Source organism: Solanum verrucosum, unplaced genomic scaffold (genome assembly GCF_900185275.1).
Source record: "Solanum verrucosum unplaced genomic scaffold, falcon-dt-bn FXZP01000278.1, whole genome shotgun sequence".
Classification (NCBI taxonomy): domain Eukaryota; kingdom Viridiplantae; phylum Streptophyta; class Magnoliopsida; order Solanales; family Solanaceae; genus Solanum; species Solanum verrucosum.
The window spans coordinates 3,063,428-3,091,404 of record NW_026020332.1 but is presented as its reverse complement, the minus strand read 5'-3'; the positions used below and the strand labels follow the sequence as shown (position 1 = coordinate 3,091,404).

Sequence of the window (27,977 nt, the reverse complement as noted above, 5' to 3'; positions counted from 1 at the left end):
ATATTATTCCATGTATAAATCCACTATTTGAAATCGAGAAAAATTTAGATATTTTGAAAGGTTTTCGTTAAAAAAAGCTAGGTGAAATAAATTGAAATTCAAAACATAAGGGCCTAAATCATCATAAAATGTTTACTAGACATGTGATTTATAGTAAATCAATAATGATTTAATTGAATCTCAGTCGGTCAATCCAGATATTAGATGAGAAAAAAAAAGGACTTATTGAGACTAATGAAATAAATATCACTTTGAAAATAAGAAAATACTAAAGAGCAATGAAAACACTTGCAATAACTCACAAATTACAATTATAGAAATAAAGTATCTTAATAAGCTTCGTGTCACGAGCTGAACCCACAAGCTAACCCCTAGGAAGAAAACACAAAAGATTCTTAAAATACCGTTTAATACCAATAGGAATTTATGATGTAATCACATGATACCAAAGTCCAAAACTAAGAACTGATTCAGAAGACTATTGATAAAAATGCCCGTTAAAGAAAGAAGACAATATGCATAAATTCAGACACCACAAAAGAACAAAAGCAAAACAAGAAAATGTTTCAATTTTTGTTTCATCAGTATAAGAACAAAAAAAGCAAAAAGATAAAATAGAAATTCCATTACTATAGATTTTTTTTTTATAATTATGAATAAATAAAACCTTCACATGCACAGCATCCAAGAAAGTTTCACAGATTCTCCTCTGCTTATTATTTAATGCAGGTGTATTCATTCTCCTTCTAATTCTTGGTGGTGGCAATAGCAAGAGGGTTCCCATTAATGTAAAGCACAAATAAAGTTTCTATCAGTGCCCACATACTGCAAAAAGGGTTGCTTTATTTGTGAACTTCACTTCTAGTGGTACTTGGAAAAAGAAAGAGTTTTTAAGCTTGGAAATTGCCAATGGAACAAATGGGTAGTTTTTTTTTGGTGAAAAAAGAGTAGCTTTGTTGTGATTTTGCTATAATGGGAGCTTATAGGATGTGGGTTGAGCTCAAAATGGAAAAAGATTTCACCTTTAAGTTGTTGTTTGTAGTGCTATTGTTGGGGGTATTTGTGACTTGTGGGTTTTGTCTGGATGATGCAGATTCAGATGCTGTTGTGTATATTGTTACTCTGAAACAAGCTCCTGTTTCTCATTTATATGGTGAGGAGTTTAGAGTGAAGGGTCACCATCACCACAATTCCAAGAATCATGGTTCAGGAAATGTTAGTAGGCTGGATAAACCAAGGTATTGTTTGTTAACTAGCTGTCTTATTTCCATGCTTCTTGAAAAGAACTGTCTCTTTCTTGTTAGTTTGTTTTGTTCAATGAAATGATGGAGGGTTTTTGCTGTGACTTGGGAATCTATAAATGCAAGTCTTTTACTGCCTTGAAATTAGCTTTTATAATGCCCAAAGTTTCTGAAGTTTTCGATTGTGTATGCTAAAAGAGGGAATTCTTGTAATTGACGAGTTACACGGTGCAATGAATTGTTAGGTTAAGATTTTCAGATAGCTAAATTGTTTGAACTGTCCAGTTGTAATGGAGAAGTTTTAATCTTTAGCAGTTCTTCTCTCATAGCTAAATTGTGTGAGCTGTCCAGTTGTAATGGAGAAGTTTTAATCTTTAACACTTCCTCTCTCATAGCTAAATTGTTTAAGTTGTTCAGTTGTAATGGAGAAGTTTTAATCTTACTCAATTATCACATTGTGGTCTTGTCCTTAGCTGACAATTTTGTATTTCTTGCATTAATGGACTAGTGTGTTTGCTCATCATCTGTCTTCTTATTTTATATATCTGTGAAAGTGAGAAGCTTTACTATTTTCTAGCATATCATTGATCAGCTTTATTTGAATCAGCCATATTTCACACAAACATGCCCACAATGCTTCCTCCACATCAAGGATGCACAATTCTTTATTGAGGAAGGTATTGAGAGGAGAAAAGTATTTGAAACTTTACAGCTACCACTACTTGATCAATGGATTTGCTGTGCTTGTTACTCCCCAGCAGGTATGTTATCATTGAGTGGTATTGAAATTTTGTTTCATTAACAGCTGTCATTGCCTTTTTTGTTGCTAGGTTTTCATGACACTCTAGATAGTTAAGCAATTATGTGGTCTTGTGTTTTTTGATTCTTATATCAACTCATGCATATGTTTATATTTTCAAGGCTTTCAAGCTTGCAAATAGGAGAGAAGTGGAGAATGTGGCTTTGGATTTCTCAGTCAGAACTGCAACCACACATACACCACAGTTCCTAGGTCTTCCTCTTGGGGCATGGGCTCAAGAGGGTGGATATGAAACTGCTGGGGAAGGCATTGTGATTGGTTTCATCGACACTGGAATTGATCCAACGCACCCCAGCTTCTCTGATAATACACCTGAGAGGCATTATCCTGTTCCACAGCATTTTTCAGGCATTTGTGAGGTCACTCGGGATTTCCCATCTGGATCCTGCAACAGGAAGCTTGTTGGTGCCCGCCATTTTGCAGCCTCTGCTATAACCAGGGGGATATTTAACACTTCTCAGGACTATGCTTCTCCTTTTGACGGTGACGGTCATGGGACGTAAGTCTTATCTTCCTTATTGGACCATTTCTCTGTAGGTTTTTGTCCTTAAGCACTCTTTGCAGAGCACAGCAATTTCTAGAGAACTAAGTCCTATCAATTAGTGCCAACAAAGTGGCTGGGGTCTAACTAGTATTTCATTCCAATCTCGATTTTTGTTGGAATTGGTCTCGAAGAAGCAATTGCCCTTGGTTGACATGCTTATTTTATAATCTACACGCCTGGTTTTAATTTATTTGTTTGCTATCTCTTATAAAAGTGGAAGTTCTTTCGATAGAAGTAAATCTTTGGAAGTTCTTTCGATAGAAGTAAGTCTTTCTCCACTCGGTTGACTTGAGCACAAGTAACCATTGGGAATTCGGAATAACCAAATACATTCATACCAAATATATTCATTCTTCATTAAATGATAGGCACATGAAACCTTCTAAGCCTACCACAAATATCATGTTTTTTCTGAAAATTCATTTATGCTTCCTGTTTTGAGATATCTAATGATCCATTTTTGTTTCTTATGATAGAACTTTTTCATGTAACCTGCAAAACATGCAATTTCATAAATTCAAAATCTGGTACAGAGTAGGATAACTTACCAAACCTGCAGTATAGACTGATATGGGAAAGAAGCAAAAGTAAGTTGATTCGAATTTTCTAATAGACCATCTTCCCTCTGTATAGCTGAAAAGATTGTTTTATCTTATGGGGGTTACTTTATTTAGACTTTGGTGATATTAAAGTACTTCCGTTGGACTACAATTAGTATGCTTACAGCCATGGACGTACCCTTGAGGATCCCAAAGAGTTAAACCCACACAATATATAGACAACACACACACATAGTTACACTCACGAAAGAAAGGAAATGGATGATGGTTTAGACCTTCTTGATATAATTGGCATGCTTTCTCCAAGTAGGTAGTTGCTTATTTCATTGAATTTTTAGTTTACTAAAAGTAATATCTACTACAAGTGGCTTGAATTTTCTTAACCACGTGCAGACATACAGCTTCAGTTGCAGCAGGGAACCATGGGATCTCTGTTGTTGTAGCTGGACATCACTTTGGAGATGCTAGTGGAATGGCTCCTCGTGCACAGTAAGGACCCTCAAAAGTTGAATCTTTTCCCTTTTTGATTTACGAATAACTATGGTGATTGTGATGCTCAACATGTAGTTATAGTCTGTTATTTGGAAACAACCTTGCTACTGTGAGGTAGGGTTAAGGTCTGCATACACTGTATACTCCCAAGACCCCACTAGTCATGGGGTATGTTGTTGTTTATTTGGAAGAGATCCTGAAAAAGATGCCGATGATGTTGCCTGTGCTTTGTATTGATGTGTATGCCTACTCTAGATTACAAACAACTTACATGCTTATTCTCTCTTCCACAACTTCTCTCTCTTTGTGATGTTTGTTAGTGGTCTGTATGGGCATGCTATTCTTTTGAAATATGTGATGCAGTGACTGCTAAAGCAGCACCTTTTTTACAGCTATAGCTCCTGATTATAAGTTTAGCCTAAGTACTTTTTTTATACAAAAATAACTGAAGTTAAAGTGTCTTTAACAGTTTAGAACACTTCAAATGGCTTTTGAAAAGCCAGTTATTACTAGATTAGAGCTCAGCCTATAGGACTACTACTGCAGGAATTCGTCTTTACTGATATTTCTTCCTGGTGTTTATGAATCACTTAAGAACTCCTAAAATTATGGATGTGTTGTTTCCAATGGGAGTTAGATCCTGGAGAAGTTAGCAACTGCTTGAGTTGTGAGCCCTTTGTGAAACAAACAAAAAATCTACTACTTCTAATCTGCTCTGTCAACTTCCCATAGTGTGCATGTCTCAATCATTTGAGTTTTCCTGTATACTAGTCTTACATTTGGAATTATTTTCTAAGGTACAATATTTCTCTGGCTTCAAATCCTATAAATAGAATGAGATACTGATCACAGGTTCATATTTGCAGCGTTGCAGTTTATAAGGCATTATACAAGAGCTTTGGTGGCTTTGCTGCAGATGTTGTTGCTGCTATAGATCAGGTATCTTTTTATTTTTAGAGAGTAGAGAGGAAAGGGTTAAAGAAAGGAGTGTATTTTTGTTGTTTGGACTTCACAGAAACGAGAGAAGAAAGTAAAAGATCTTGATCCCTTAGCATTTTGATACTTATCTGTTTCATTTATAGGCAGCTCAGGATGGTGTGGACATTATCAATTTATCAATCACTCCAAACAGGCGTCCTCCTGGTGTTGCGACTTTCTTTAATCCTATAGACATGGCCTTGCTATCAGCAGTTAAGGCTGGCATCTTTGTAGTACAAGCAGCAGGCAATACTGGACCTTCACCTAAAAGTGTTTCTTCCTTCAGTCCTTGGATCTTCACTGTTGGTGCTTCAACCCATGACAGGGTGTATAGTAACTCTATAGTGCTGGGAAATAATATCACAATACCTGGAGTTGGACTTGCACGTAAGTCATCTTGTAGATTGATTCAGTAATTATTCTTTATAATTTTTTGTCAAAAAAAAGCTCCAGAAGTTTGTCTTAATTAAAAATCGTGGAGAATGAAAGATGACTTTTGTGGGGTTGTTTTCGTGTTTGATCAAGCAATAATCACCTAGAAATGTTAAAGAATGTGGACAAACAGCCTATATATTTTTCCATTAAGGGATATTTTTCTTGTCAATTTTGAACCAAATATGTTCTCCTATCTCAATTAGTCAAAAAAGTACTCCAGGTTAAGTAATATTTCTGGAAAAGATGAATGACACTATAAAAATCACTTGATATAAAAATCCCCATGTTATTTTTTGGTCTATTCACATTTACCAAGCACGAGTGTTTCTAGTTCTCTCTTCTCTGATACATCCATCATCAACATATAATCATGATCTCAGTAAACTTACCATTTGCATGTTCCAAGACATTTTGGCTTGTAGAGGCTGCTTTTCTTTCCTAAGCCTAAATTGGTTAGTTTGCTTCTGGATACAACAATGAAATGAGGTAACCATCATTCTTTGGACGCAAAAGAAGTTGTTTGATTTTAGCTTGCACACCACTTCAGCAATTACTACAATTTAATGGCGGCTAGCCCGTTGCCTATTAAGGTTCTATGAAACTTTTAAAGAAGTTCCTGTCGCATGGTTGGCTTCAAAAGTTCTGTATTTTGCTGCAGCTGGAACAGATAGCATGTACACGCTAGTTATGGCAAGTCATGCTTTGAATGACACAGCTGCTAGTGATATGTATGTGGGTGAATGCCAAGATGCCAGTAGTTTCAATCAGACTCTTGTTCAAGGGAATCTGTTAGTTTGCAGCTACTCTGTCCGCTTTGTGCTTGGACTTTCTACCATCAAACAGGCCCTGGAAACTGCGAAGAACCTTAGTGCAGCTGGTGTTGTGTTCTGCATGGATCCCTTTGTCATTGGTTTTCAAATCAATCCGACTCCAATGAGATTGCCTGGCATCATAATTCCATCTGCAAATGATTCTAAGGTATGCCTAGAAATATGCTACTCCCTCCATTTGATTTATATGACTCTGTTTGATTGAACACGAATGTTAAGAAAGAAATAAAGACTTTTGCTTCATAGAGAATGCATTCTTGGAACTTATGGGTGGGACAGATGGGTCTGGGTCCATTTTACCACCCCTAGTTAAAACTTGAAATTTCATAGAAGTGTGATGAAATTCTTAAAGAAATGCATACATTTTCATCAGCCTGCTTCAAGTTAATTCAAAGCTTTGTTTCCATGCACCCAAGTATTTATTTGCAATTTGCATTTACTGATTCAAGTAATTTGGCAGATCTTACTTCAGTACTACAATTCTTCACTGGACCAAGACGAAGTTACTAAGAAAATCACAAGGTTTGGGGCAGTTGCAAGCATTTCAGGGGGTCTTAAAGCAAATTTCAGCTTATCTGCTCCGAATGTTATGTTTTATTCTGCTCGGGGACCAGATCCAGAAGATAGTTTTCTTGATGATGCAGACATACTGAAACCGAACCTAGTTGCCCCAGGAAATCTTATATGGGCAGCTTGGAGTTCTGGTGGCATGGACTCGGTTGAGTTTGAAGGTAGTTTAACTAAATAAAGCTTGTAGGTTCTGTAAAGCTACTTATCAAAAGAGGAAAAAGGGCTCTACTTGTACATCAATGAAAATAACATTATATATTTGCTTACCTATGTTTACTTGATCCAATATTTAGGTGAAGATTTTGCAATGATGTCTGGAACCAGCATGGCTGCCCCTCATGTTGCTGGTCTGGCAGCACTGATTAAGCAGAAATTTCCTAATCTTAGTACTGCTGCTATTGGATCTGCACTTTCTACCACGGCTTCTCTATCTGACAAATACGGTGGTCCCATATTGGCTCAGCGTTCATATGCTAATCCAGACTCAAACCAGTCTCCTGCGACACCTTTTGACATGGGAAGTGGATTTGTGAATGCTACTGCAGCACTGGATCCGGGTCTTATTTTTGATACAGGTACGCTACTCTTCTTTGCGGTCGAAGTTGAGGAGACTATTGGTTATAATATTAATTAACTAGTTATCAGATGCTATTAAAATATGAATGACAGATGCTGTGGTATATCACACTTGTGATTGTACTGGTGGTAGTGTTGGATAAATTAGTACATCTTAAACTAGTTTAAGCACGATGTCGTGGAAGTCTAGAACTTGGTTTACTTGAAAGGTCTATGTTGTTGACTTGTGCTGATAGAGCTCACTGCAGACCACTCAAAACTTCATGGAGAAAATGAATGCTACCAAGTCTTTAGTCAATTATTTTTAAGCTATTACAATGTATTTTATGTAAGATATTATTTATTTACTTTAGACATATACATTTCCGTGACTCGTGTACAAGTTTGAGTAATCACTAGTACTTTTTGGACAAGGAGAGGGGTTAGAATTGGTAGTTATTGTTGCATCACTTCATTTCTGCCAGTCTCTGATATGGCATTTGAAAAATTTCAATGTAGGCTATAGCGACTACATGTCATTCCTCTGTGGCATAAATGGTTCAGCACCTATGGTACGGAATTACACTGGTGAGAGCTGTGGAGAATCTACAATGAGTGGAACTGATCTGAACTTACCTTCAATCACGATATCGAAACTGAATCAATCCAGAACAGTTCAAAGAACATTGATAAACATTGCTGCCAATGAAACATATGTTGTTGGTTGGAGTGCGCCTTATGGTGCTTCTATAAAGGTCACACCAGCACGCTTTTTTATTGCGTGTGGGCAGCAACAGGTCTTGAATGTTGACTTTAATGCTACTATGAACAACTCTTCACCAAGCTTTGGAAGAATTGGACTATTTGGAAACCAGGGTCATGTTATAAATATTCCTTTGTCAGTCGTAGTAAAAATTTCATACAACACAACTAATAGCTGATTCGGCTGATAACACTTTTCTTTTTTCTTGTAATATTGTTGAGTGTCCAATTTTTTGATTTGTTAGGCTCTGTAAATGTGTTTTAAATGTAGATAACTTATTTGTTGATGATAAATAAGTATGATATGATTTTGTTCACGAACTTATTATTGTTGTTCTCACCTTTGAGGAAAAATAAATTCTGTTTCCATAGTGGCTGGAATATTTTTTTTACACTTATATGACAAGGCCGCCAAAAAAAGATATTGCTAAGTATTACACTTGTGTGTTTATGCATAGGCTTGATCTATCAAACCAAAACTTAGCAATATCTTTTTTTGGACAAACATATGGTCAAGCAAGAAGCATCATTTGATAGATCAAGCCTATGCACTTTCAAGTATTAGATGGACAAACACATTTTACACCATCATTATGGTCAATGCTGGAGGAATAATAGGAGCAGATGAATCTCCAGAATAAGTTCTATTAATTCACATAAATACAGTACAGAACCACACTGCTAAGATTGCCCAATAATAAATTATATTCATGAAAAAGCTCCCAATCTGCAAAGCAATCAACGGAAGGAGGGTTTGTGAGATTCTTCTGTACAGGGTTTTCCTCAGACAATTTGTCATGATATAGTTGACAAATCTAGCAGGATAGATAGTAAAAGCAAGACTCGATGTTCCAGACATAAACTCAGCACACATGAAGCTTCGACTCATTCCATCAACTAGTGAAAGTTTAGGTCAGATCATCCTCATCCAAAGGATCTTCATCGTCTTTCATGGCTTCATTCTTGAGTGCGCTAACATCCCCTGTAGGCAATTTCCTTGCAATCTTGATGATCTGGATTTATTGCAATTATGTTAATACAGCAAGGGGAAAAGAGAAAGCACATAGACATCACACAAATGATGCTTCTTGCTTGCACATCTTAATTTCCTTATTGTCCGAGTGAAAATTAAATATTCATGCTCAGTGTTAAGTATTAAGCATTGAAAATGAAACAGCCATGCAGACCAAACAAGATAAAATGATCGGCTTAAAATTAAGTTGAGATGAATGACTCTTTCACTTCTGGGAAGCAGTTCTAAAGCAAGCAGGGAAAATAGTATTTGAGTAAACAGCCTTAGGAGAATAAATATCAGGGGAATATACAAGTTATATTGTGTCGGGACGATTGATTTAGCTAGAACACTATGATTAAGGAATCTCTAATCTAGTTTAAATAGAAGCCTGGTGACCATCTTTACCAAAAAGCTGAGAGCTAACCTATAACTGCCCACCTATTTTAAATAAAGAAAATGCTACAAGCCTAAGCGCCAAACCCAGCCAAATAGTTGAAATTTTACACACATTTTTTTATAACCAAGAAATCCGTCTGCGACCCACCCTTTGAACCAATCACAGCCTTCTAAACTTGGTGGATAATGGGCCCGTCCCTCTACCCTTCTCCACTTAAATACTGAGCTTTATTGTCAAAAAGAGCTGCTCTCAGCAATGCGAAATTAGTAAGCGTACAACAGTAATTAGCACTCATCATCTTGACTCAAACTCTGATACTGCATGACTAACCGTGTGATCAAGATTTGATACAGTGCTTGATTGTGACACCTGTTTAATATCCTCAACATCGCCATCAGCATATGCAGAAAGAAGTTTACCAGCACAGCGACCTTGATCACTATTCAGGAAAACTTCAACCCTACAAAGAAGAGCCACCACCCGTGTTTTTAGTAAAATCACTTAACCTGATAAAATCATGAGTAAACTAAAAATATGAGAGAAATTATCAATTCCAGAAGAAAATATGATCTTGAAATATAAATTGTCCATATAGATTCATCAGTCTGAGAAAGATAAACACGAAAAGCTGAATAGGAAGGGTGTGCACAGATACCTACCAGATAAAATAAAAATAAGAGGATATTTTAGACCAAAATAGAAGGATGTTAGACAAAGGCAAGTTTCTGGAGGTCCATATTTCTCTGTTTCAGCTATCATTGTCTTAGTAGATATTCTAACAATTAATTCTTCCCACTTACGCACATACTAATTGTGTGATTTTCTAAAGCCTTACAGCAAGAATAGAGGAGGGAACTTGTACAATTAGCTTAAAGGGCATAAATTTACTGCTCTATAATAAAGGGAAAGAATTTTGAACCAGGGAACAAAAATTTGCAGCAACCACATTTATTTAGGTACTGAAAGAAATTCTATATTAACTAGGAGTAAACTAACCTCTTGGTACTGACCTTTTCAATAAAACTTGTGCTATGACACAAGAAAACATCATTTACCTTAACCATGCATGTGGAAGATGGGGGGATGATTTTAAAGAATGAATGAATGTTAAGTCCAATAAGAAAAATACAAGCTAAAGAGTATCTAAGCAGACGGACTCTGAGATTCTAGGGAAATGATGAGTATATTACAATCCAGAGATGCCTAGTTATTGACTAATTTCTTTCCAATAAAAATCACCAAGTTGGACTAACCCAGGTGATTGCAGTATAGGATCTGGCACTCTGACTTCATGATAAGGAAGTGGATTCAAGTAACCAGGTTAAACAAGGTTGAAGAAGTTGCTCGTCAAAGGGCAGTAGAGGAAATGCATTGAGATGGTAAAAACATAAATCACATCATTGTACGCCTCATCCTTGGATCACTTTGTTGGAAAAGTCAAAGAACACTTTGGAACTGCACATTCTTTGGGTTTTCCACATACAATACATTTTTTCTTCCGACAAGGTAAAATGTTTTTACCATATAAGACATATTCCTAAACCCCCAAGCACCATAAAGAAAGATGTGCAAATGAAAACAAGGATGCTAAACAGTGAACTTCACAAGATAAAGATTGTATTGCACTAGAAACTGTAATAGATTTAACGGGACTGATAACACATCAGAGAAGTGGTTTAAAATGCATATGTATTGGTAAAAGGTAGACATTTAGGTGTAGCAAAACTGAAAATAAACTAAACCAAATTTTATGCATAACGTTTCTGAAATGGACTCCATTAGCTCTCGACTTCCAACTTTGGCGATGAAAAAGTAAAACACAACATTACATGGAGAATTAAACAAAAATTCTTGTAGCTTAGTTGCTAAAAGTCATGAATACGTAAGTAACTTACTGACAACAATCATTGTAGCACTTCTCAGCTTGCTTAAAGTCGTGGGCATATAGGTACACAATGATTGCACTAAGATAAGCCTGCAAGGAATTGATTACTTTAGCAATTGCTGAAGGTTGAAACCTTCAAAAGTGGTAAGGATTTTCAAGCATTTTAACATTATATTTATCTTTACTGATAAAATTATTTTAACACTAAATTAAAAATTTATGCCACATGTATCTCGAAGAGACGAGTCAAGAATGGTGACCCAGATATGAGATCGACAGATTGTGACACAAAATCGGGGAGATCCACTCCGGCACAACATTCATTGCATGTGTTTACCAAGGACTAGATATTCTCTAGGAAAAAGAAAACCGAGAAAAAACAAAGGAAGAATACAAACAGGATGAATACAATAGGGCCCATATGAACTGAAACCATAATCACATCCTCCTGAGAAACTTTCTCCTCAGTAGCTTGAAGAATTGCATGAAATGAGAAGATCATGGTGACAAAGCCAAGAAAACAAAGTGAGAATTATTCAGCAAAAGGAGGAGACAAGGAAAAAGAAATAGGCTAAAAGGACAGGACAAAAAGCATACACAAAAATCTTAGTCTTAGCACTATATATGTGCACATAAGTTCAATTTTTTTATTATACCCATTGAGAATATAATTAAATAATAAAAGTGTGTTCTCTCTAGCAGCTTAAGCTTTTAGATGAGATGGTCACACACTTCAACATGGTATTGCCACCAATATTAAAATGAATTTTCACGTGCTTGGTCCATTAAAAATGAATCAGGCCCACACATGAGGGGACGTGTTGAGAATATAATTAAATAAGAAAAGTGTGTTCTCTTTAACAGCTTAAGCTTTTAGATGAGATGGTCGCACACTTCAACAATACCCATTGTTAATTGGAAACTCAGAAACCAAACCAAAAAAAATCAAAATTTCCTAAATTCTAAACTAAAACTAATCCAGAAACTGATTAGATCAGTCCAAATAACCCAAGGACTGCTATCAGTATATTTTGTTAAAACTGAATAATGCACTCCACTACAGATCACTCGTTAATAATGTCTAAGAAAAGAACATTCAAATATAAGCAGTAGATGTGACGTTTAGGCATAAAAGAGACAAGAGTAGAAGAACTACAAGAGAGGACACGTCAATATGGTTTTCATTGGCTCCATATGTAATGCACGAACAAAAAGATGGTGTGTGTGAGAGAGAGATCCTGTGATGGTTTGACAGGAAGCAAATAACTCCTATTTATATAGCTTGAACACAATGCAAATAGTTGTAGCTAATGAACAATTGCAGTATTAATTTTTTGAGAAGGAAATTAATAATTCTTTTTGAAGTGCAGAAACCACAGACTGAAATTTCTTAGTGTCAAAGGCTATGACATAAACAAACTTGGATTTTGCTATAAATTATTTTCTTCCAGTAAACAAACAAGATAACGTCAAAGTAGTGTTCAGCAGATGGAAAATGTGACTAAAGGGCTTTCGAACCTTGCACTGGCTATGTGTTGCGCTGCACTTGTCAGCAGCTAATGCCAAACTTATTAGGATAGTTGCAGCATCTTCATACCTGCATGTGGTGAAATCAAAGTCATCATCACTTACTAAAGGGAGAAGTGTACTGTGTAAACCACTTCACTTAAGCACATAAGACTATTAGAAACGAGACTTTTTATTTATTTACTTTAGGTTTGCGATACAACTCTCATGTGTGTGTCTAATACTCTTTAATCTTACAAACACATGAAAATATTTTTGATATCATGTTTGTATCTGAGGCTCAAAACCAGGACCTCTAGTAGATATATTAATGAATGGTGCAGACCCGCTCCATCTAAAAGTTAAGCATTTGAAGATGTGACACTTCTATTTATTTGTTTTAGGTTTGCAACAGGGAGGCCTATAACTTAACAAAATTCTTATATATAAAAAGCCAAATCACTCAACTTGGTTGTGACCTTTTTAGCTCGATACGTTATACTCCCTCCGTTTCAAAAAGAATGACCTCCTTTCCTTTTTAGTCTGTTTAAAAAAGAATGACCTCTTTCTTTTTTTGGTAACATTTTAATTTCACCTTTCTACGTGGCATGTTTAAGACCACAAGATTAAAGGACAATTTTGTACATTTGACCTAACTTTAATTTAGGACAACAGGATCAAAAGTCTTCTTTATTTTCTTAAACTCTGTGCCAAGTCAAACTAGACCATTCTTTGTGAAACGGAGGGAGTAACTTTTTTTCATCAGAAGGAAACAAAGAAAAGAAAAGAAAGACGTTGAAATGTACTAAATTAATACATTTCAATACACTAACTTCTAAAAGTAACATCTGCCTTGAGTGTAATTCTTACTTTTCAAGCTTCAGATAAACCCTTGCAGCATCACGATATAGATCAAAGGCCATTTGTTCCTTCCCGTCCTCTTCAAGAATGGCACAGGCTTCAGTATACAACTGAACAGCTACATCAGGTGCTCCATCTTCTAAAGCACTATAACATCAACAACTTGTTAATCATATACGATACAATGTTTCAATCTCAAGCGAAAGGAGAAAGTGTCAGACACATAGAAGGAATCTATAGTTAGAACATATAGAAAACTGTTAGATCCATCAAAACAACTCCCCTCTCTAACCGAGTTTCCCATCGAACAGGTTTTGTAAGGGAAACAGAAAGGCGTAGGGAACGTTAGGCATGGAATTTAGACTTATGTCAGACACAAAGCTGGCAGCCTGGCACTGTAGGATTGTGCCAGTGATTACCCGCCTTTTCCATTTCCTTGTTTCACAAATATGTAGCGTTATATTAACTTTGATTTATATATTGTTAATTTGATTTTTAATGATAGTTTAGCTTATATTTAGATTCAATTTTTTCGATGAACTCATTTGACATTACATTAAGCTTGTGTTTGGACATGCGATATGAAGTCAAGTAATCAAATAAGCATTTGGATATGCTATTTGGGATCATGATTTCAAATCCCAAATCCTCCAAAAACATATGATTTGGGATAACAAAGCTTGATTTCAATTTATTTTTTTAAATGTAAAACTTCACCCATAAATTTATATTTTGTAAAAAAAAGATCCATAATTTTAAATTTTGCATACAAAGACTCATGCTCGGCTTAAAGAGATTGTCCATACCATGTGAAAATATTATATTAAAGATAACTAGTTACTACTATTATTGACTAGTGGATCTTCATAAAATTATGTATATTTGGAAGATTGTAATCGCAAACATTTATCTTTTATATAAAAAAAAAGAAACACGGAGATATGCAATTTATCAATGCAGTGACTTAGGATACTTCGATATCTTGTTTATGAACTATGGTTTGCTCATTTGGTAAATTTTTATAAGAATTTGGAAATTTTTTGATAGTTTTCACAACTTGTGGTGTTTTCATGTTTATGAGAAAAAAATACAACTTAAGAAATCTAAATCGCATGTCCAAACAACTCCGCATAAACTCTATCGTAAGTAATGATCCGGTTTAATGACTAATAATGTATAGTCAGATTCAACAAATCTAGACCTCAATCTCGTACTAGTTAGTGCTACTATATTAATCCCATATATGTTCTGCTCCATTTAGGCCCGTTTTCCAGAACTAAACAAGGGGTTCTCTAGAAGTAGGGATTCTCTAAAACTGTAATCAGATAAGACTTAGAAAATCAACGATATTAGAAATTATAATTTATATAGCATAAAATACTACCGCTGCAATTTTGACAAATGCAGCCAAATAAGTCAGCAACATACCGCGCGCCTTTTCCAAGTGCGTCAGATGCAGGTTGGGCCCTCCCACATTCATTGTACAACTCAGAGGCCCTTCTATAAAAGTCAGCAACTTCTTTCCAGTTGCCTAGTTCCTTTGCCATGGTAGCAGCAGACTCCATATGCTTAGCAGCATCCCAAGGCCTGATTTACTAGTGAAGGATCCCAAAAGCCAAAACTGACTCAATCGAAGAACAAGAAGGAAGATCCAAAGAAACCAATTGGGGAAAAGGATACGAGGAAAGCATCTCTTGTCCTTTTGAAGCTTTTTCAAATGCTTCTTTTGCCTTCTCAAAACTTTTAGAAAGCCTAAATCCATTAGCTGTAATGAATGAACATAGTATCTGTCACGTAATTAACATGCTAAAAGTTTCCATATTTATGTAATATTTGTTTTATTCACGAACATTGTACATACCTGCCTGCTCATACAAACCAGTAGCACTTTTCCAATCAATACTCCACCTGGTAAAACTTAGTTTTGTCCTATATAGATAGGGAAACACATAATAGTTACATAAAACTTAAAAGGCGGAATGCCCCCAAGGCCTAACTCAAGTGGCAAAAGGTAAAAAAACTTTAAAGGCGGAACAGCACAAGTATTAAATTAACAAAGGCTTCTTTTTGTCTTCACATTAAAGGAACAGAACATTCTTCCAGCATTCAAAATCTCGGAGATGGTATTTTGCATCACTGTAACTACAGCTAATCTCTCAGAAGTCAGATCAAGCACATTAATGGAAATTTTATCATTCAAGTCCCTAATCTAGATATTGATACAGAAAAAGGAAATGTTAACATTAATAGAGACCACAGATAGTAATCAAGATCCTCCAATCTTTGATCAAAACACTATTTTTACTGCTTGGTGTATATAACTACTAAAAAATCAAATCTCACCAAGAAAATGGAAATTATCTTAGTTCAATCATCACACAAGGGGAACAAAGCAGACACATTCCATTACCACTTCCATTCAACAATTTCAAAAACTATACCAAAATATGGTCTTTATAGACAGCTTAAAAAATTACATGTACATAGATTGTGTATATGTGTTGTAATATACCATCTTCACACCAGCAACTCAAAGAAAGAGGAACCCCTCTTACACAGACTTGATCATACAACCATAACAATCTTTATATAACAAAAATTGTATCTTTATATAAAAACAATTGTATCTGACAAAATTGAATACAGAGCAAAAATTGTATCTTTAATGCAGAGTTTATAGAGATGGGTATTGGGGTCGGGTGGGGGGGGGGGGTTGTTCTTACAGTTTATCGGCTTTGCTGATCAACTTTTCAGGATCGGAACCCATGGCTGATGTGCTGTGAGTTCCTTTCTTGCTTCTCCGGTCAATCTGAGAATCCGGTTTTGTTCCGCATTTGCAGGGACCCCTATGAGGAAAATGCAACTTTTGATTAATTCCGCAGTTAGCCCCTCATGTTTGGTGTCTTAACTTTTGACCCAAATCAATATGATATTTACAATACACTCCTTTAAGTTTCTAAATTTATACTTTTCATCAACTTATTTATTTATGTTGTTTCGAGTAATTTACAATTTGCATTCCTACTAGCATTACTAACAATAAAATGAAGAAAGATAGCAGCTTCTACATCATCTCTCGTCCGCTCTAGAAAATACAAGCTGTAAATGAAACCTATGTGAAATTTGGAAAAAAAAAATAGCTTTACTTTTCAAAGTTAATAATAATATTTGGAAATTGGAGTTCAGATTGAAATTATTTTTGACAATTTGTGAGTAATTTAAAGTAAGAATGCACCTTATTTTTTTTCAAATTCTTGAAATTACTCTGTTGCAACTCTTTTTTTTTTATTAGTCATTACAATATGTATGTTTCGTATCGAATAATTACTTAGTCCTACTGAAGAGGTGCTAGATAAGGAATTTATACAATATTCAATATAAGATTAGTTAAAGATTCCTTTATGTTTGTATAATTATAGTAGTTCTATAAGATATTACAAGACATGAGATAATGGAAACAAAGTTTCACTCTTTATTTTGGATTAAAATGTCCAAAGATACCTCTTAAGGAAGGCCTTGCTACATACAGTTTGCTTTCACAAGTATACAATATACACTACCCACTGGTCTCTACTACAGAAAATTGTTTTACCCTTTTCGGAATACGATAATATGTGCTTTTTTCCTCTAAAAACACAAAGAGGGAAAAAGAAATTCTATTTTCCTGGGATAAAGAATACAATCATAATGAAGTTCAAGCATGTCTGATCAATTGTTGTTATGGACTCCTCCCCTCAAAACTTCATTCCGCTGTGGTAATAAACACCAACATCCTGTAAGAAGACTGTACATCTGCAAAATTGCAAGAATTAAAGAGAGTAACCAACAAGATAAAATTCCAAAAAGATATTTGCCTTGAGAAATTCGAGCGTAAGATTATACTGCTCAGTAACTTATTACGGAGTACATAGGAAGGTAAAACAAGAAAACTAGGACTACGTCTGAACTGTGAAGATAAAAAACAAGAATAATCGGAGCATATTTTTAAGAGAAGTCTGATCAATGAACTTCTGTAATTTCTAGCTTACTCCTTGATTTCTACATTTTAACAACAAAGTTCCCTAGACTTGTCTACCGTCATGGTCAAAGTTAGTCTAGTTATTAATAGAGATGAAATACCTCCATTGTATCACACAATGGTCGCAAGTTCCAAACTTGCATTATGTTATATCACTTGTGCCTGCAGCTTCAGTGTGATGCATATAAATAGATTAGAAAATCCAGGCATACCTCAAGTCAGTTATACAATGTTGCTGCATAGTCTTCACGCATTGTCAGATTGACCTATTTGATCTTTATGAAATACAGGCTACTTTACAAGGCTATTGACCAACTTCCTCACCAAAATTTTTTGCCACAAATTCATCAAGCTGTCCCCAATTAGGAGGATTAGATTTGCTATCTGAAGGCAATGATCTGATACATGCAAGAATATGCTGAACATCGCAATACATTCTGTTGCAAAAGAAAATAAGTTAATAGTCATTTTTGATGAAGAGAAAACAAGTTAATAGTCATAACAATCAACAGAGGAAGAAGTGAATGACAAACACAGGCAATAAGAAAAAGAACAAAAAGAAAAAAGAAACTTGTCAGCCTTCAACTCTAGGATATATTTGTGTTACTAGATGCCATCAAGTTGTTGCTTAAAGTGACGAGAGTAATGCAAATTGAGAGATTATCATATCATGTGTTAAGCAATGCTGTTCCATTTAATGTGCGCTTTTAAATAATGAGGCACAAAGTAATCTAACCAGACGCAATTGATTTTTTTGTGTGTGTTTGTTAACCAGAAGCAATTGACGCTTTGAAGGAGGTATAGAACACAACAAAAGAAAAGGAAGGACAAAGTGATTACTAGGAGTCTTCCTCAACACGTCCATTTCCAAATTTTCATTTTCTTCTTTTTTCATGCATCTTGAGTTTGTGATGCCTCTTCTTCTTCTACTTATGTTTAAATGCTTTCTTCAAATAAAGACTCCCCAAAGATATCTATATCGACTTATTGATTTTTAATCTATTGCATGTACACGCACACACATACAGAGTCTCTCTGGCCATTATCAGGATTCTAGCATTTTGTTAAGTTGATGCTCTGGTGCTCTTTCTTTCCCTCTTGTATCCTAGATTCAAAAGCCTTAGTACATTATGTAGGCATTATAGGAACTTCAAATAGGTATGGTATAGCATGGACCATATTTTTTATACTAGCATGGAACTATTGTTTTGACAAGAAAAGTAAGCACTCTAGGAAGTTGAAATGATGAATAAATTAGCTCTTGGGAAAAGAAAATAATAATTCATCCGACTACACAGCATTACATTGATGTATCTGAACAAAAAATCATTTTACACACTAAAATGAAGCCATACCTTTGTTTAGCATGTGGACTGCTGATATCCAAGTGCGAAAACGCTTCTGAAATTTGAGAATGGAAGATAATAACCACTTGCCTGCAAGTATGACATTCTTTTTAAGCAAGAATTGATATACTAAATGTCAATTAAAGCAACGGATATAGATGCAAAATTACTTCATGCCAGCACTGAATATATGAAAACAAGGAAAACCTTATGAAAAGAATGAACATATAATAATGAATAAACAACCACCAACAACAACAATGATAAGTGCTTCTAATGAAAAAATAGAATAGCTTTAGAGAGAGAGTCCTTGAAGGGGAGCCTTGGCGTAACTGGTAAACGGGTTCGAGCAGTGGAAACAACATCTTGCAGACATGCAGGGTAAGGTTGCGTACAATAGACCCTTGTGGTCCAAAGAGAGAGAGAGAGAGAGAGAGTGTGTGTTCTTCTCCCTAGAAGCAAGAAAATTCAACCTTACAAGGATGTTTTGACTTCGCCAATACTGATCCTAGATGGTGAATGAAGGAAGAAATGAGTACTTAGTGAAGATCTTGGTCGGGAGGGTCAAGAAGAAGGTCTAACCCCCAAAGCTGATTGTATGTTCGTCCATAAGTGTTAAAAATTTATCTTAGAAAATATTAACAAGATATGTCAAGATACCCCAGTACGGAGGTGTGAGAGGCTGGCTATGGATAGTTTCAGCAAAAGTAGAGGTATACCGAAGAAGTATTGGGGAGAGGTTATTAGACTGAACATAACACAGCTTCAGCTTACCAAGCACATGAACATAGATAGAAGGCCATGGAGGACACAAATTAGGGTAGGGGGCTAGTAGGTAGCAATGCATGTCTTGTCATCCGCCCTTACTAGTAGTTGTAGTATTGCATCTGTAGCATTTCAGAACATAGTTACTTTGTACTCTAATGATGGAAAAGGCTATAGCTTAGTAAACTGGGAAACTGCTCTACTTAGCAAAGACAGAGGGGGGCTGGGAATTAAGAACTTGAAACTACAGAATGAGAGCCTACTGAAGAAGTGGTTGTGGAGGTACACTGAAGAGAGAAATGCCCTCTGGTAAGAGGTGATCATAGCTAAATATGGTGAGTTAAACCCTTGGTGTACAGAGATCACAACAGAACCTTATGGTGTGGGTGCATGGAGATCAATTAGAAACTTGTGGTCACAAATGGAGACAAATTTATATATCAAGGTGGGAAGTGGCACTAAAACAAAATTTTGGAAGGATGTTTGGATAGATCAATCCCCTCTTAGGGATCTCTTTCCAGATCTTTTTCAAATTTGTGGAAATCCTGATGCCAATGTTGGTGATTGCTGGACTGAACAGGGCTGGGATCTAGTTTTTAGAAGACTTCTCAATGATTGGGAGGTGGAAAGGGTGTCTGAGATATTAGGGATGATGCTAGGCGGAGTGATCATCAACGCAAATGCTACAGACAGGATGTTGTGGAAGCACAGCAAAGATGGCCTTTTCTCAGTCAACAGTGCTTACAGAAGAGGTCTCCAGGTGATGGCAGGGAGACCAAAACACCTCTGGAACTATTTTTGGAAGGGGGATATTCCTACAAAAGTGAAATGCTTCACTTGGCTAGTGATAAAGAGAGTTTGTTTAACACAAGAAGTACTTCAGAAGAAGGGTAGACAGCTGGTCCCTAGGTGTTTTTTATGCAATTTGACAAGTGAAACTAACAGCCACCTCTTCTTGCACTGTAATTACACTGCTCAAATCTGGAATTTGTTCCTTAGCATCTCAAATCTGAATTGGACAATGCCAGAACGTACATCAAACGTGTTGAAGAGCTGGGTAAGGAGAGGAGGCACCAAGAGCTAGAAGAGATGGTGGAGGTTAATACCATCATGTATATGGTGGTCAGTTTGGAAGGAAAGGAATAGTAGATGTTTCGACAATAGATCCAATTCCATACACAAGGTCAAATGGAATTGTATAGTATCTCTACTTTTTTGGTGTAAACAGTTGTGTATAGTAGATACAGAACAGATTGTAGATTTGTTAAGAAGTTTGTAATTGACACTTTTTGGTGGTGGCCAGCATGCCCTCCTTAATGCTGAAGAATACAACCTTACCAGTTTCAGGAAAAAAAAAAAAAAGAACAATGCTGTGACAGCTGCCAATAAAAGATTATTCTGAGTCCCCCCAAAAGACTAAGGTTCTTTTGCTCTGCCCAGGACAAATTCAGGAAAAGTTTAAAAGTTCACCTGAAAATAGCTTGAACATCTAACTCATGCAGGGTTCTAGATAAGACACGTTGAAGAAGGCCAACTTCCTTCAAACAGATTAAGAAAACAAATCAGTTAGATACAAGTTCCTGTAGTAGTAACGTTTCACAAAATTTTAGAAGAAGAACATCATAAGAAGCAACATTAGAAAGTAACTTGCATGCAACAACTATACAGAGAATCAAAGTAAAACTGTAACCTCCAGGCTAAGATAAGAAACATCAAGGGTAGCAATTGAAAACGAGAGCAGACTTGCATAGTTTTACATTGCATCAAATATCAGAGAAATGTCATATTTGAAATTAGTTCACTAACTCAGCAATAGCCAATTGCCTGTAAATTTCAAACAGGGTTCGAACTTTTAGCCATTAATATTTCAGGTCAATTAGCTGTCACTTGACAAACCCAAATCCATTACAATTAAGAAGGGTTGGAGTAAAACATGGCAAGTTGCAATCCATTGTGTGTCTATGCCTTTTTCCTTCTTCTTTTTTAACAAGGTAAATAATTTTATTGAGAATAGGAAGAACTCCTGTATACAAGTGTTTCTCATATGGTTTATACATATGGAAGGAAAGAAAAAAGATAGCACTTAAAGAGAGAGCATGATACATAAGTTGGAAGAATTTGATAACTATTTTGGTCTTAGAGAAGTTATTGGTGCACACTGTTTTTGGTGTAGACAGTCTCACTCGGCAGAAACTGTTGAAATTCTAGATGTATTAAGCTCCCTATAGAAGACTAGAATAGCTCCAGTTTCTTAAGAGTCTTTTGATGTAAATATGGTGCAAGTACAACCAATGTACTGAATGATCTTAATCATAGATAGAAATACACAAAGTTACCAATTTAAAAAAAGTGGCTGCAAATTCACAAGGACACAAACATAAGGAAGGGGTGGAACAAAAATGGGGAGCAAGAATTGGGCTTACTACAGTATAACTTGTACCTTAGTGATAGAACGAGCAAACTGACTTGGCTGTGTATCAGTATTTTCTGGCCTATTCCAACTCTCAACAATCTGTGGCAGCCCACGGAGGTGGACCAGCAACCTTTCCCTCATTATTTGCACCAACTTTGAGTGTATCTCATCTCGGTGCACCTTATAGTCCTGAATTTCATGCAAAGATCTAGAGTTAAAATAATATTTCCCTACCAAAACCTTGGATTATGAGTCTGATAATCTCAGCAGTCAGCACAGAAAACTTTTTGATTGGGGCCCACGGCATAGTAGTGATTGATTTATACACAGAACTAGCAAACATATTCCTCTATGTTTATACAGTAGAAATGGAAACGGACAAAATGCAATTGTCATGTGAGAGATAAAAGAAATAAATTTCACAAAATAGGAGAAACTGGAAAATGCATGGTTGGGGATAAGCAGAACCCCGTGGTTATTAGAGGAAGAGTATTACAACATGAATTACTAACCTATTACAGAAGCAGGCTACCCCAAGAAGGTCGACGCTGAATTGTTTTACGCACTCTTTTTTTATCTTCCTTTTAGTTTGGCAATATATTGCAATATAAGGAAACATCTCGAGCCAAAAGATACTCCAAGCCTAAATTTTAATGGTAGAAAGGTCACATGAACTTTCATTTTATTCCAAAGTTTTTGCATTTATAAATAATTATAAGTCACTACAGCTAATAAGATGCATTCATGTGATAGATACAAAAGGAAGAAACTAATCACAGCCATCTCTCTCCACTTGGCGTACAAGTGCCAACGTACTGAAAATAGTCCAAGAGATCCTGAGATTCTGTTTTTGGCTCCCACTGAACCTTATAAACAGCTTTAACTCTCCATATGGTCAATTTATATTTTATTTTTTGAGAATAGTAACATTTCTATCCATCAGTACAAGATTGTACTGGCATCTGAAATCCAGAGAATATATTGTACTGGCATCTGAAATATCGAAGCATGGACTTCCTCATTTCCAGATAATCAGACCAAGCTTCTGAAGAAGAAATGTTTTCAGTAATATTGTACAATTTGTCTCCAGAGGTGAAGTAAATCTTGTTCTCCATGTTTTTGAACAATCACAGCGCGTGATTAGAGAAAAACACAGAACCTGTTGTTGCTGTAGTGCGGGAATCTCGGAGGAAGAGTCTCAGGGCCTTACCTGAAAATCGTGTCTGGGAGCACTTGCATATTTCTGGTGATATCGTCAATTAGGAGACATCAAAAAGTGATTTTCAAAAGATACGCCCCCCCCACACACACAATTGAATACATTTTCTCTTTTCTTCACAACACGTTTTGTGAGTACTGGCATAGAAAAATATTTATAGCATAAATATAGATGCACAGACAGGAAAGGAAAAACCCCTATTTCAAAAAGGAGAATGTTTCGCGGAATTTTTTATTGTATGAAATAGACCAAGAACAGAAATATATATTAAGTTAGAAGTGGATTTAAGCAAAATGCACCAACAATAACATATAAAGATTTCAATACCTGTGCTACACGATCAACCTCCAGAATCAGCAGTCCCTTGCGTGTCTCAGGCACTTTAAGTAACAGAATCCTCTTGAGTTCTTTGACAAATACAAAACTTGTCAGGAAAAAAAATTGAGTTCTTAAATCACAAGGTACTTAAATTAAGGTATTTCTGGCACATTTTCATTTATGAGTATGCTGAGACTTCTATGTAAAGCTGCTTATAGATCCATATTATGCCATGTATCGACCAACATTGCCTAAGGTAACTACTAAGTGAAGGTTTCTTATGCCAACGCTATATCAACAAATTGAGTTTATTAGTTAAACTGTTAAACATTCTTGGTCTTTACTTTCAGATAAAGAAAATTTATTGAGTGGTGGTAGTAGTAGTGATTTTAGTCCTATCAAAGATTTACATGTCATAGAAAATATAGAGACTTCTAATGCTTATTATAGTAATAGTACATAGTAACAACAACAACAACAACAACAACAACAATAATAATAATAATAAATATTAGAAGTTCTCTATATTTTCTACTGGCATATAAATCTCAGATAGAAACTAAAGACTCCTAGAAAACGTAAGACCTAAAGTAAGCATGGTAATGTGACTAATTCCAACTAATAGGTATTTGCCCATTATAGATCATTTTCATTTTATTGTGCCTTAATTTTGCTAGGACTAGGTGGACTGAACTCCAAGAGATTGTGTGTCCTTCAATATAACTTCTTTCCATGTGATTTTATGTCTGCCTCAGCTTTTTTTAAAACCTCCACTCACCATAATTTCATTTTCGCACCTACAGACCGGTGCATCTAGAGGTAACACAGGACATAACCAAACCATCTCAACCTATGTTCTCTCATTTTATCCTCGATATGTGCTACTTGTACCTCCTATTGAATGTGATCATTTCTAATCTTGTACGCATGCACTCAATCGTAGCATGCGCATCTCAGCAACATTCATCTTGTGGATCTGTTGCACACTTGCACTTCAGGCGGTCTAACATCCACTCCTATATAACATTGCATGTCTTATAAATGATCCATAGAACTTGCCTTTTCACTTCAGTAGATATTCTTTATATGTTGTAACATCTTTATATCATACTATTCTTTTTGATAATGAAAAAAAATGGATGTGTAATATCATACTATTCTCCTGAGACATCGAACCTAGATATCTAAATTATTTACATCTAGGCATAGCATTCCCATCGACCCCCGCCTTAATTTCACTCTATCTTTTGTTGACTAAACATGCAGTGCATCTATGCAGTCTTACTTCTACTCATCTTTTTTTTCTTATGAAGTAAGAAATCTTACTTCTACTTTTCTTAAAACCTGTACTCTCAGGAGTGCCTCTCATAACTCCAATTTTTGGTCAACGTCCTTGCTTGTTTCATCAATAAGCACAATACCGTTGAATCCTAACACCAGAACAGTAGATCGAAAACTACACAAAATAGTAACCTTAGCATGGTTTTACTTAAGAAAGAATGTCCAAGCATGAATTTTTGTCTCTTCAGACACCTACAGGATAAATGCACCTGTAGACTAGGAATTGGACAAAAGGTGGAACCAAATAATCAAGACACTTTGTAACTGACAACCTTATCATCATTACATACCGGGAATTATGGTGTATGTGAAACTGATGACTTGACTTGCCAAGGCCAAGTGTTTAGAAGTAATAGACTTCAAACCTGAAACCTGTAAAACTTATCCCAGTTAAGGCACAATGATATTGCATTCATATCAACTAGGGAAAAAATGTTGGGGGTAAATAGTCAGTAAGAAATGCACCCATAAAGTCAAGTAAAAATCAGTAGTGAACTACAATTACAGTTGCCTTCCAATCTTTGTCAATGTTCCAGGAATAAATCTTTTGATGCCCAAACATCTGCCACCATACATTTTCTGCCAATTTATAACCTTTTAAAAATCTTTTATTCCAACAATTCTAGTCCAAAGATGTGGAAATAAGAAACCCAATCCTCTTCAATAATTTTTATCACCTCCTTTCTCACCCCATTCTCCAGGGTAATTGGATGATGGCTAGTAAAAGGAGGGTCAGAATATATCAAGGGCAGGAGCGGCACCACTTTAGCTACGGGTTAGGCATAATCCAATAGCTTTGACTCAACCCCCATATTTGTTTTTTTGAGAAAAAATCAACCCCCATATTTGTGTTAAAAAATTCATTTGATATGTACAAATAATTTTTCCAGAATCCACAAGTTAAAAATTCTGGCACCGCCTCTAATTAAGGGATAAAGACAGTTAAACTTCTATATTGTGTCTAGTTCATGAGATAAAAGTGGGATTGAAATCAAGAACATATTTGGTGGCTTGAGTACCTTTGGCCTACTAGTTTTTTTTTTTTAAAAAAAATTACTGTCCACAAAAAAATCAACAATTAGCTAGAGAATATATAATCAAGAAACCAAAACAGACCTGCATTGCTCCAGCACCAAGGACAAGCTGACAAGTCCTTGTATTGAACAATTTCAGGATTTCGACAACACGGTGAACGACTTCTGAAGATAGGCCCGGCAAGCTATTATTCATCTCAATACACTCTGACAACATCTTTACCAAAATCAAGCCACTGAAACACAACAGGAGAATTGTCATCTTTGAAGGGTGAATTTATCGTACGAAAAAAAGAAAACTGTGAAGGGCGATCCAGCACTCTTGAATCGAAGTCCCAGTAAAAATCCCCAAAAAGGATTAAGAAGGCATGTTATCAGATAAGTTCTCTTTTCTGTTTCACACAGAAAAGAAAATGCAACATGCAGAGACAGACAAGAAAAAGTCACACAAGAAATAGCTCTAAACCAATAGTCTTAACTCTTAAGAACTTAGTGACCAAGACACCAAGGGCAGAGAAGAGAAGACATTGAGAGGGAAAAAAATGAAAAATGAAAAATCTGAGAGTACCAGCTCCACCAAAAAAGAACAGACGATTTCATCAAATCGAAAGGAATTACTAACCAGTTAACCATATGATACCCAACACCTCTGAAGAAAAGAAGTCTAGTAGAAGATTTTCCACGCTCTCTTGTGTTAGTTTCATTGCTCTGAGAAGAATTAGTTTCAAATCAGCATTAGTGCTTTCAGTTTGCCAGCTGCATCATGAAGTACTAACCTGTGCTGTACTCTCTACACGTGGAATAGAATCAGTGTGCTCTGCATTTTGTGATATCTTTTGAAGTCTAGCTTCTGCCGTAGGGGAACCATCACTGCCCAGGACCATCTTAGGGCTGCTTGGTTCAATATCAGCTGAAACCTCATCAGCAAGTTCACGGGTCTCAGATTCTGAGCAAAACAGTGATGTGATAATTGCCTGGAACTCATCAGGGACATCAATCTCAGCCCAATTTTCCTGGTCAAGAATGGCCCTCATCTTTGCCATCTGAATCAACCAACAACAGATTTAGTCTATAAACGCAAGAAGCAATGAGTCAATGACACAGATAAAGCTCAACTGAAGAAACAAACTAACCCTGGATTCGTGTTGGAAATCAATAAAGGCCTTGGCCTGTGACTGCAATGTTCCCCGAATACTATAACTCAATCTTCCACCAATCTGTATATATTGGCAAAACAGGCATCAATACAACTGAAATACATATATAGAACCAGTAAAGTATGTATTTTACAAAACAAAATAAAAATAGAGAATCTCACCTTCTCAGTAGCCGTTATAAATTCTTGAGTGATGTTATATATATTTAGAAACTCCTGTAACCTCAGTCTAGGGTGGATAGGAGAACGCACTCCAAGGATCTTTGCCCATCTGCCATGAGCAGCATCACAAGCTGCAAAAACGGCTTCTGCATTCTCTCTCAATACATCAGCTCTGTCAAAGAAAAAAGTCGTGGGATAAACATTTGGAAATTCTTTACATACAACTTATGCAGATGCTAAAAATAGAAGCCAACAACTGAAACACATGACGGGGCATTTTGCTATTACTGATTAGAATGTGAAACCTTTAGCCACTTTCAGTGAAGTTCTAATATGCCTAGAGTAACCTCTGATCATAGTCCTATCATTTTGGAGTGTGGTGACTGGGAACAACGGCACTCCTATTTTAAATTCGAGAATTGGTGGCTAAAAGTGGAGGGATTTAATGAGATGGTCCAGGAATGGTGGAATGGCTTCATAGTTGAAGGGTGTCCAGACTATAAACTGTGCACCAAATTGATTTTGCTGAAACAAAAATTGAAAGAGTGGAGTAGGAAGACCTTCTCTGAAATGGCTAACAGGAAAAACAGTCTTCTTGAGGAACTGGCTGTTTTGGACAGAACCCAGGAAGACAAAGAACTATCACAAGAAGAAATGATGGTTAGGGCAACAATACTTGTGGAACTTGAAGTACTGGCCAAATATGAAGAAGAATTTGTGGCTTAGGTCGCAGGTTCAAGCCCCACACCATGCA

General features: G+C 36.0%; 3 protein-coding genes across 3 annotated transcripts in view; 1 reads left to right on the top strand and 2 right to left on the bottom strand.

The window, feature by feature from the left end:
• The first annotated feature begins 650 nt into the window (after positions 1-650).
• LOC125836289 (subtilisin-like protease SBT2.3) lies at positions 651-8,108 on the top strand. The gene is made up of 10 exons (XM_049515463.1): positions 651-1,238; positions 1,849-2,002; positions 2,163-2,560; positions 3,559-3,654; positions 4,524-4,596; positions 4,740-5,022; positions 5,729-6,048; positions 6,361-6,631; positions 6,764-7,045; positions 7,545-8,108. The coding sequence occupies exons 1-10, from the start codon at positions 973-975 to the stop codon at positions 7,964-7,966; spliced, it is 2,565 nt and encodes an 854-aa protein (XP_049371420.1). The 5' UTR covers positions 651-972; the 3' UTR covers positions 7,967-8,108.
• A 345-nt stretch (positions 8,109-8,453) lies between these two features.
• On the bottom strand, positions 8,454-16,325 carry LOC125836287 (gamma-soluble NSF attachment protein). Its single transcript, XM_049515460.1, has 9 exons — positions 16,175-16,325; positions 15,313-15,380; positions 15,132-15,216; positions 14,880-15,038; positions 13,461-13,598; positions 12,603-12,681; positions 11,095-11,174; positions 9,530-9,659; positions 8,454-8,800 (listed from the first exon to the last, which is right to left on the bottom strand). The coding sequence occupies exons 1-9, from the start codon at positions 16,216-16,218 to the stop codon at positions 8,696-8,698; spliced, it is 888 nt and encodes a 295-aa protein (XP_049371417.1). The 5' UTR covers positions 16,219-16,325; the 3' UTR covers positions 8,454-8,695.
• An 836-nt stretch (positions 16,326-17,161) lies between these two features.
• Positions 17,162-27,977, bottom strand: part of LOC125836142 (vacuolar protein sorting-associated protein 54, chloroplastic-like) — a 30,088-nt gene continuing 19,272 nt past the window's right edge. The window contains exons 9-20 of the mRNA XM_049515228.1: positions 27,224-27,395; positions 27,039-27,122; positions 26,682-26,948; positions 26,528-26,613; positions 25,988-26,141; positions 25,162-25,243; positions 23,540-23,619; positions 22,021-22,182; positions 21,051-21,118; positions 18,825-18,905; positions 17,682-17,906; positions 17,162-17,243 (exon numbers count right to left, since the gene is read on the bottom strand). Coding sequence (XP_049371185.1) covers positions 17,774-17,906; positions 18,825-18,905; positions 21,051-21,118; positions 22,021-22,182; positions 23,540-23,619; positions 25,162-25,243; positions 25,988-26,141; positions 26,528-26,613; positions 26,682-26,948; positions 27,039-27,122; positions 27,224-27,395 — 1,369 coding nt within the window. The 3' untranslated portion in view covers positions 17,162-17,243; positions 17,682-17,773. The remainder of the gene's footprint in view (positions 17,244-17,681; positions 17,907-18,824; positions 18,906-21,050; positions 21,119-22,020; positions 22,183-23,539; positions 23,620-25,161; positions 25,244-25,987; positions 26,142-26,527; positions 26,614-26,681; positions 26,949-27,038; positions 27,123-27,223; positions 27,396-27,977) is intronic.

Bases quoted from the DNA above. Each gene is read 5' to 3' on its own strand.
- LOC125836287 (XM_049515460.1), bottom strand. From the start codon at position 16,218: ATGGGTTCCGATCCTGAAAAGTTGATCAGCAAAGCCGATAAACT. The intron at 15,039-15,131 runs GTATCCTTTTCC...CTAGTAAATCAG, and splicing joins GGACAAGAGATGCTTTCCTC to GCCTTGGGATGCTGCTAAGC. The intron at 9,660-11,094 runs GTAAGTTACTTA...TCTTCTTTGTAG, and splicing joins TGCTACAATGATTGTTGTCA to GGTTGAAGTTTTCCTGAATA.
- LOC125836289 (XM_049515463.1), top strand. From the start codon at position 973: ATGGGAGCTTATAGGATGTGGGTTGAGCTCAAAATGGAAAAAGATTTC. The intron at 2,561-3,558 runs GTAAGTCTTATC...AACCACGTGCAG, and splicing joins GACGGTGACGGTCATGGGAC to ACATACAGCTTCAGTTGCAG. The intron at 6,049-6,360 runs GTATGCCTAGAA...GTAATTTGGCAG, and splicing joins CATCTGCAAATGATTCTAAG to ATCTTACTTCAGTACTACAA.